The following is a 10,411-nucleotide window of genomic DNA, read 5'->3' as shown; positions in this document are numbered from 1 at the left end:
CCCTTTATCAGTGGTCCCCTACCCACAGATTTCCTCAAGGTTCTTCAAGACATGAAATACTAACAGTACAACTATTTTTCCAGTGAATGTATGAAACATCAGTCATCAAGAGATATGTCCTTTTGCGATTATCACACTGAAGATCTTGATGCTTAATTTTAGCCTTGTAATAATTTCCATGAGATACCAAATAACTTGTTTAGTATTCTACAGAAAGGCCCAAGAATAAAATCTAGATTTCCTAAACTGCTGGTTGTTTTATCAATCAGTTCTACTAACTTCTGCACCATTCCATTCTTCTTCTTTATGCCTCCCCCGAGGGAGCTACTAATACAGTGGCATGTTCCTGCCTAAGCCTGCAATTTGCTCTTTCAGGTTGAAGAATCCATTTCATTTTTCTCTCATGCTGTTTCATAGAGAGGCAGCTTGGTTGTAGCTTTCAGCTTAGTCATGCTACTGTTTTCCCCTCACACAGTTCTGCTTCATTACTTTTTCCAAGCAGCTGTTCAAGACATAGCCTCTGAATTTTGGGACAGATTCACAAATCCTCTGCTACAGCTGGGGCTGGCAGATCCTGGAACCAGAAGGATAAACCTGATTTTAAATAACTTTTGTCCTCCTTTCAGTGCTTCCACTGCACACAAAGTAACAGAAGCTTTGATGCAGAAATTATCCCAACATACTTTACAAATAAAAGAAGAGGTGCTGTGCAGGACACTCCTGTCTTTAGGAACTCCCATATTAAGAAATAAAAAAGTATGGCAGATTTCAATGCTGGCGAAGGAGAGCCTGTCAAAGTGTTTTCTAGCAAAGTGCACAGTGGGTAGATAACCTTGTTGACTCCCTTATTTTACTGCTCTGCGGTGAGGACCAGCCCCTAGGTTTCATTTACCTTTGACCAACCTCAGCTTCTTTTTTTCAAATCAACTAAACTGCTTTAAACACAACCTAAATTAAAAATGTACATAAAAATACTGTTCATGCACCTGGATCTCCCTAGGTCTTCTTCTAATTTTTAAGGATAGGAAATAAATTTGCCTTTCTTTGATCCTCTGAAATGCAATCTGCCCTGCAAGATTTTTTATTATTATTTTTTTAATAACTAACATCAGTTCAAAGAATATTTCTGTCAAATGCTCTGAGGATATTTACCAGGTTCTGTTGACCTGAATACATTCCACTATTCTGTGGATGCATTAAGCTGTTCATATTCCTGACACACCCTTCTGTCACCTCTCTCTTAGTGTCAACTATTACTCTTCTGAGCACAGTAAGCCTATGCTCACAGACTGAAGCAAAGATGTTTTAATTAGGCACTGCCTCACAGTCTGGCTGTACATTGTCCCACCTATTTCATGTAAAGTGCTTCTGGTTTTCCTCTAATGTACACAAAGAGCCTTCCAGTACTGTCCCAGGACACCTCTATTTCTTACAGGCACTCTTTGTGATGGGATTGCTCCCTGCCCTTTGATAGGCTCCCTCTTTCACCTGGAGAGTTCCTGGCATCTTATTATCAGCATATTTTTCCATGTGTTGCATTAATCATTAGGTACCAGCATCCACTCCAACACTGAGGCTAATCACATTTCTATGAAATGATAGTGGATTTTTAATTAAGGCGGTTGCAACTTTATTTTATATACTGTGGAACCCTGTCTCTCTGGTGACTACAGGGAAGTAGTGAACTTCCTCACTTTTGGAAGACAAACCTTTAAAAAAAAATATTGTTTGTGCTGGAGTATTTGCACATTATTATCCTCTTTTATACTTGAGGGCACTTCAGGTTTTGGGGAGGCATCACTGATTTATACAAACTTTGAGAGCTCATCTAATGTTTTTAACTTAACTTAGGCTGAATGAGCAAGACTGGATTCAGCAAACACAAAGCTATCTGCATACCTTTGATTTCATAGAATGCTTAATTACTTTTTAAATTACCTTCCAGCATCTCACAGAGATACATCTTTATTGAAAACATAATTTATTAAAGTGTTCTGTTGTAGTTTGTAAACAGAATCTTCTTGCACTTCCAGGCCTTATGTTGTGCAGGCTCCTGAGAGGAAGAGGTATCAGCTGCACTCTGTAGTAACTCCCAGCTTCTGCGGCATTATTCCCTTGCCTGTTTTAGCAGGTACAAATATGTTGCCAAGGACACAGTGGCAACTCTGATGCATGAGAAAAAGATACTACTTTCTTTGGTTTAGGTTGCCTCTCCAGTAAGAATATCAGATTTTAGAGAAATGCAATAAATGCCATCACAGACCTCTGTTAACATCAGACCACACCTGGGACACTGGTACTATTACTGACATTTGGAATGCATCAAAATATGCAAACACTGGAAATAAATAATGTAATCAACTATGCAACATTTAACACCTAATATAATCAAGAGTATGTAATGGCCTGTAAAGTTAGTCATTCATCTGAAAAATTTCTCATCCTGAGTGGGCAGTCAGGTTCTGTTTTCCCTTGCCATGCAAAGAGGAGGCCCAATTATTCATAAGGGTGGGGAAAAGCACCTACATTGCAAAATAATGACCTCTTATAACCAGCTGGTCTCTTCAGAAAAAATCTTTAGCTTTCCACAGTATGTAGGGATCCAGAAAACCATCAACTCTTCCACAATGATACTGGATATTTTCTCTGCTGTATCCATAATCATAGAGAGAAGGTGCTGAAGAATCAGAAAGCTGTGGAAGGTGCATGTATTGTGCCTATGCAGCATGCAAATACGTGTATTTACAAGACACAGGTAATCTTGTAACATCTTTTGCATGAGAAAAGAAGTTAAATTAGTAATGTTTCCTGCAGCTTGACAGCATGTCTCTGTCTGAGTGAGAAATCTGGGTTAATTCCTTCACTAGCTCTCATATACAATTTACATTGCTTAATCAGCCAGTGACCTAAAAAAATTTCTTTAAATGGTACCTAAAAGATCACCTTCACTAACGGAAAAGCAAATTGCTTCTGCATATAGGATTCTGAGGAGCTATAATCCCCATGCAGCAATGGCACTTTAGGGACAAGCCGCTGAAAATCTGGATGCAAACATTTCTTACACTGAAGCACTTGCCTCAGAAGAGGATCTTGGTTCCTACTGATACTTCCTCTCCCTCCCTCCCCTAATTAGTTAAGGGAATAAACTCTGCAGCTGTAATGTTTCCTAACACAACAGCTGGGCTCACATCTCAAAAGGGCATGATGACCCTTAGTATGATGTTAATGCACACAGATGTACTTGGGGTGACAGACAGACCTCTTCAGCACACAGTCGACTAGACCTTGAATGGCAGCCCTGATCCCCACTGACCTGTAGACAACAAGCTGAAGTTAACACAACCTGAGAGCATGGAGTTGTTTTTCTTCCACTGAGCTCTTTACTTCCCTGTGATTTGCAAGCAGATGGTTATGTGAACAACCGTTTGCTGGCTCACTGTGCCAAAACTTCTAGGAATAGGGGTTTTTAAATTATATCTGCATTTACAGAGGTATGCACGTTGCCAATTCCACCTATGCTCTGGCAATTTAACTAGCAAGGAATTCTAAACAATGCTACATACACAGACATTTAAACATGTTAATACTTTTGTGATCTGGGTGCGTGAGAAAGAACACAGACAAGCCAGATACTACACAGTGAGAACTACAAATGAAAACCAGCACAACAAATAACACAAAAGAACTGCCTGGTCTCCTGATTCAATTTCAGGAGAAGACCAAAGTACAATCAAAGCCAAATAAAACAAGCCATAGAAGACAAAATACAGAAAGTCATTAGTTAGTACCATTAAAAAAATATATATTAAAAATCACCTGTTTTAGGCCAGAGCGCATTGACAGCAACTTCTCCTTTAAATTCTTCTGCCATTCCCAAGACACACATGGACATCCCATACTTAGAAATGGTATAGGCTAAGACAATAAGCACAAAAAAAATATAAAAACCCACACTCTATCAACAGAAATGTAATTATAAAGGAAAGAAGAAGCCATTCCTTTTAGGTGAGGCACAAAACACACCAGAGAACAATTACTGCCAGTCTACACACAGTGCTGAAGATACAGGATCTTGCATTCTGGGCTGGCACTCCCTGCACATTTAAGTAAGCATGGACATGGCTCCCAAACAAAATAACAAGAAAGGCACTGAATGCTACTCACCACAATGATTTTTGAACCACATAGGATTCAAGTTCATAGGTGGGCTGAGGTTCAGGATATGGGGGTTCCTACTCTTCCTCAAGTGGGGAAGGCATGTTTTAGACCTGATAAACAGATTCAAACAAAACAGTTACTTATTACATGAACACCTGTAATGACAGGAAAAAACATACTAGTAGACCAGTATTTGCATTTTCATGGAAATCCAACACTAAGCTAAGACTCTGCCCTTCTATCAATTATATAACTGACATAAAGAACAAAAAAAAAAATATCTGTGCTAGCACACTTATCTCAGGTCTAGCATTCACTCCTGCTAATAAGACCACATTCTTCAAACACTGCAGCATCATCTACTACAGCTGATTTTCCAGATGCTCAGAAGCCATAACCTCCACTTAATAGTTCTGGTAGGGGCAAAAAACCACCATGAGGCAACAAGTAAAATTAACAGTGCAGAGCATCATTTAGTCATAAATTTATTCTCTTCTGATCACATACGTATTTATTCTTTAAAAACATGTAAAAGAAATAATACAAATACTCCAAACAAAATTTAAAACTTTTCTCTGCTGACTGGAAAAGTTGGTATTTCATTCAACTATCTGTAAATCATAGCTTTTACTTTATTGTAATAGTCATTTGACTTAACTTCTAGGACTAGGGTACAGGCTTGCACTTGATTTCTGCTGGTGAATTTTAGTCATGCTTCATAGTGAGGACAGCACCACAGCAGACTACACCACTGACCTACCATTCACACATTTCAACAGGACCCACAAGTACAGTCAGCCAAAGAAGGGACACCGTTGACTGCAAGATCATTAAAGTAGTAACGTAAATCATTTACCACCTGCTTAAATGTCCTACGGTCTCAACTCTTTTCAGAGGCAGTGTGTGAGGTTCACTAACAGATGTCTCAATTTCTTAGAGCACAGGAACCAAGAATATGCCAACAGTTATATTCCACAACATGAAGATCCTCCCCACCACCTCTTAGCAAAAGAACGTTAAGGAACGTAATCACAATATTTGAAAAACAGAATAATCGTCACAAAGGAGAATGACAGATACTACTCTAGATAAAACTTTAATACAAAAGCTCCTGATTGCATCAAGTAACAACTGAAGTTAAAGAACCTGTATCATCCCAAGGGCATTATTTTTAGCACAACTCCATCAAAATCAATGTTTTCATTTTAAAACAGAGCAACTTTAAATGACATCTTATAGACAATCCCACCTACTGAAACTGTTTCCAGAAAATAAGCAAAACAAGGACCACCGGAATTGTGAAACGCATGAGCCAATAACTGAGCATTTTCCTGTGAACACCTGCTCTTCAATTCCAGGGCCTCAAGACAGTTACAAAATTTCTCAGAAAAACTGATGCTGTTGTTACAGTGCTTCTCTGTCTCAGCACTTACGTGAGGTAGGTTCCTCGTACATTGACATCCATCATAAGATTGACCTTCTTCATTTCTGTTTCCAAAGTGCCAGTCAAAGAGATGGCGCTTGCATTGTTCACCAAAATATCAATCCCTGGTTTTAAAATAAGCCATTTCACATTAGCATTTAAAGACAAAAAGCATGATCAAGGCAGGTTGTTATTTTTCCTTCTTGTTTGAGCAATCTGCCTGCTAATGTCCCCCCACACACCTTAGCATACCTCCAAAAGTCTTCACAGCTTTCTCCACAGCATTAATAATTTGTTGTTCTTCCCTCACATTAACGACACACGGCAAAGCTTTTCCTCCAGCTGCTTCAACTGCAAAATTAAAAAAATAAACATAAAAAAAATTTGCTCCCAGGTGGAATAACAGCATGACCCTACTGAGAATCTCTCCTTCGTTCCCATGCTTCAAGGTGGCATTTGAAATCACTCTCAAATTGCGACCCTTTTCCATGTTGTGTAAAGAACAGGGAAGACAAAACCACATCTTAATGATGAGAATATGTATGCTACGGACATACGTCTCAATTGACATCTATACACAGTAATTACAATAATATTCTGATACCCCCCAGCATTCCTGGGAGACAAGAGAAGCATAAAGCTTATTTTATTAAAGGTGAATTGGAGCTGAGAGGAGTATGACAACTAAGCCTGGGCACACATCCAGCCCAGCACCTGAAGCCCACCCTGATGTGTTCCAACTTACTCTCTGCGGCCGCAGTGTAGATAGTCCCTGGCAGGGTAGGGTGAGGCTCAGCTGTCTTGGCAGCTATCACGATGTTTGCACCATCCCTGGCAGCCTTCAAAGCAATGGCTTTGCCAATGCCTCGGCTTGCCCCCGTGATGAAAAGGGTGCATCCTGCTAGTTTCCTAAAGGTGAAGGGGATGTAGAGGGTAAAGAAGAGAGAGGACAAAGCCAAATCTGTAAATAATTTATTTTTAGCACTCTTTAAGGATGAAAGTAATTAGTGCTTTACTAAGACAGCAGCCCCTAAATACAAAAGAAATGCCTAAGTACAAGAGCAATCTCCAAGCCTGCCAGCGCTTTAAAGCAGGAAGGTGACACAGGTCATCCAGTTACACCTCTCCCTTTTTGTAAAATGGCCCAACACACTGTTTACAACAGAGCTTCTGTGTTCTCCAGCAATGAAAAAGGAGTAAGTTGTAAAAACAAAACCCCAGTTTCTAATAAGACAATACAACTATACAGTTTTCTCTAATTTAGTAGTCACAGCCCTCTAAACACAAACAACTGCCACCTCAACAGGCTATAAAGGTCAAGTCCAGAACCACAATACTAATGCAGGGAGGTGTACCCAACTGCCCCAAACTTCATTCACAGAAATGGCAATTACCTCAGCAGTTTCACAGTACCTACATTTAATCCAACAGGTCCCCCCAAAAATGGGTCCATTCAAAAACTCTGGAGAAACTAATGAGTTTTGGAGTGTCAGAAGGATGTCTGTCTTACACAACCTATGTCACCAAATTCTTGAAAAGCAAAATATCAACTCCAGTTTAAAGTACATTCAATAACATAGCCTTGTAAAACCTTGTTTTCCATACAAAGGAATGTGCATTCAGTGCTCTGCATAAAGCTTGTGCTGCTTTCTGTAACTCAGTAGAAAATACCAAGAGGTCCAAGTTCTTAATCCCAGTTAGAGAATGCACATAAACTACGTGCTGCAGCAACTTCGTTTCACATTCACACTGCGAGTGTTACACACCATTGGTCTTCCTTTCAATCTGGGCCAGACCTGACTCACTACTGCTTCTACAGGTCTGTTTTCTCCCTTCAATCTGAGAGCATCCCTTTCTAAAACACTGTACAGCTGTTAACTTTTTGCTTTCAGAAGTCAGAAAACTGCGATAGGGCAGGGAGGAGAAGTGATCTTCCCCTGCAGTGGCACTGTCAGGCATTTGTGCAGTCCCAGGTGTCAATGAAGATGCCATTTCATCCAGCTTTCCTCTGCAAAATTGGGTCCTAGAGAGGCACAGGAAGAAAAATGCTGGAAGAGTAAAGCAAATAACAAAAATTGCTGCCAAGAGCCAAGTCACAAGTGCAGTCAGGGAAGTTCATCTCTGCAATACTTAATCAGACGGTAAAACTTGGTCAAGGAAGGCCAGAATCTGGCTTCTACATTCAACCAGCTGACGAGTACAGCAGACTTCACTCTGGTCAGGGAAGAGGGGTCCTGTGAGAGGCAGAGAAGAAAGCTGAGCAAAGCTGGCAGGTTTTTAAGCCCTTCGAGGATCAAGAGTAGTCCATTCAGGAAGACAAGCAGATGAGGAGACCGACACGGCTAAGCAAGGAACTTGTGACTCAGCTCCCATGTTCAAAGATGCCATACAGGGAGTGGGAACAAGGACAGGCCACAAAGGAGGAATTAGAAATATTATCTAGGCGTGTCAGTGTGTCTTAAGGAAAATCAAACTTCACCTGCAGCTGAGGCTTGTGAAGGACATCAAAGACACAGAGCCTTCTGCTGCTACACTGGTAGTAAAAGCAAGACCTTTGCTCAGTGGAGTGGGTGAAAGCAAGGCTTTCAATGCCATCTCTCACAGTTTTTTCATCCCATTTAAGATACTACGGTCTGGATGGGTGCACAACCTGAGTAAAAAAATCATTAATTGATCAGGCTCAGAGGGCAGTGGTTACTAAGTTATGCTCTGCCCAGAGACTGGTAACCACCTCTACTTCCGGACCATTCCTGTTTAACTTCATCAACAACTTGAAGGAGGTAACAAAATGCCATGGGGAAGAACACTGACTAGTTCACAAGCTTGAGGGCAGCGCTGCTAATCTGAGGGTCCCTGACAGACTAGATTAACAGGTGCCTTATAAAATCCAACCAGGACAGATGCACAGTCCTGCACCTGGGAATTACGAGTCCCTGCAACAAGAGAGGCTGGAGGCCCAGTGGCCAGTGAGAGCTCACCTGAAAAGGCTTTGGTGGACCTGACAGAAAGCAAGCTGAGCATGAGCTAGCAGTGACCCTGGCAAGAGGCCAGCAGCACCCTGGGCTACAAGAATACCTTAACCGGAGATGGAGGGAAGGGATTATGCCCCTCTGTTTGGCACTCCTAAGACCCGACAGACATCCTGTGACCAATTTTGGGTCCCTCAGCAGGCGGCTATGTTTTGACAAATGGGAGCAAGTTTCCTGAAGGGAGACAGAGATGGCTGGAGGTTCAGCGCTTGTGTAAGAGGGCCAGTTCAGCCTGAAGAAGAACTCTGGGGGGACAGAGCAGCAGCCCTCCAACACCCGTGTGGTGACTGAAGAGATGGAGCGACACAAACATGTTGTGGTGCAGTGCAGGAAGAGGAGAGACAAGAGGCCTTTTCAAACTGAAAGAAGGAAGGTTCAACTGGAGAGGTTCAGACCATTGTCTGCATGGTGAGAGCCAGGCAACAGAGCCGGGGGCTGAGCTGCTCCCAGCCTTGGAGACTTTCAAGACCCACTGGGATGAAAGTCTGAGCAACTGTCTGATCTCCCAACTGACTTGGCCTTCAGCAATAGGCTGCACTGGAGACTTCTCAAGGGCCCTTCCAACCTGAATTATCCCACGATCCAGTGTGGAAGAGTCCTGCTGCAATTCCTTTCCCAAATTATTCTCTTCAAAATGTCAGGAGACGTGTTCTATTCATTCTCTAGTTTTCCCCTCCAACCTTTCCGACACTATCACCCTCAAGTCTTCCTTTTTGTCAGCACAACTGCATCTCCAGCCTACATGATTACCCTTTTTTCAACCTGGGCTTACGATCACCACTTACTACATTAATTCTCTGGAGCTCACTTCCTCCACAATCTCAAACTCTGTCCCTATAACCCATAAAAACAGCAGTCACAAAAATAAGCAAAGACCTACTAACAGGAGAAATTTATTTTCACCTCAGCCCCACTGAAACATTGAGCTGACCTGATAGTACCTCTCACACCCCTTTTGTGTGTTTTTTAAGCACTCTTGCTTCTTCCTTAGTTTTACTTCTGTGTCTCACTCACCTCTGCAAGCTGGTGTGACTGCATCAACAAAGCCGGGTGTACCAACCTCTTAAATTGTTTATTCACTGTCCCCAAAAAAACTTCCCAGAATTTAGAGCACTTTACTCTCCTAAGCATCCTGAGAAGCTTGCGAGGCTTAGGATTTCTTTAATTCACTTGGCAGTCCAACAGGTTACAAGTTTTTGAAGCATGTACTTGTCTAAAATTGCTTATGACATGTATTGTGAAATCTGTATCTTGACTGCTTCCATTGCAGTAGACTTCTGGTAATAAGATAAAAAATATTAAATTGACCTCTGTGCCCTGCCATTTCAGGAGTCTTGAAAAAAACAAGATAGCGTCCCTTCTCACCAGGAACAACCTGCTTACATATACATTAGGAATTTAATGAATAATCCTGTTTATGACATACAGGAACAAGTAATACCAACTTATCTTCCTGGCTGTTAGTAGTGCTGCCTCTGCAGAAAGGCAGAAAATGCCTCTAATCAAGATCCCATACCGTAAGAAAATCTGATTGCCATGTAAGAAGGCTCCGGCTTGGGATAAAAGCCAGAAAGCATGTAAAGTTACAAATACACCACCCAGTCTCGGTGCGAGTCCTGCAGCGCCTGTTTCCGCTGCAACACACCCCGCTCAAGGACACTGCCTGGCGATCCTGACCGAGATTTCCAGGGGCTCTGCCAACCCCCTCCTTCCCCCCTCACCTCCTCCACTCGCGTCCCAGCTCGGGGGGCGGCGGAGCCACCGGCAGGGCCGGCAGGGCCGGGGCACCGGGAGGGCTGCA

The 10,411-nt window shown here is 42.0% G+C and overlaps 1 protein-coding gene across 1 annotated transcript in view; it reads right to left on the bottom strand.

Annotated features, from left to right (window-relative positions):
* The window catches only part of HSDL2 (hydroxysteroid dehydrogenase like 2), a 13,894-nt gene extending 5,292 nt beyond the window's left edge, over positions 1 to 8,602 (bottom strand). Inside the window, exons 1-6 of the mRNA XM_010005471.1 lie at positions 8,560 to 8,602; positions 6,327 to 6,542; positions 5,834 to 5,932; positions 5,592 to 5,706; positions 4,165 to 4,268; positions 3,817 to 3,915 (exon numbers count right to left, since the gene is read on the bottom strand). Coding sequence (XP_010003773.1) covers positions 3,817 to 3,915; positions 4,165 to 4,268; positions 5,592 to 5,706; positions 5,834 to 5,932; positions 6,327 to 6,542; positions 8,560 to 8,602 — 676 coding nt within the window. The remainder of the gene's footprint in view (positions 1 to 3,816; positions 3,916 to 4,164; positions 4,269 to 5,591; positions 5,707 to 5,833; positions 5,933 to 6,326; positions 6,543 to 8,559) is intronic.
* Positions 8,603 to 10,411: the final 1,809 nt, after the last annotated feature.

Source organism: Chaetura pelagica, unplaced genomic scaffold (genome assembly GCF_000747805.2).
Source record: "Chaetura pelagica isolate M959 unplaced genomic scaffold, ChaPel_1.0 scaffold349, whole genome shotgun sequence".
In the NCBI taxonomy this organism is placed as follows: domain Eukaryota; kingdom Metazoa; phylum Chordata; class Aves; order Apodiformes; family Apodidae; genus Chaetura; species Chaetura pelagica.
The sequence above is the reverse complement of the archived record's forward strand: the minus strand, read 5'-3'. Positions and strand labels throughout refer to the sequence as shown.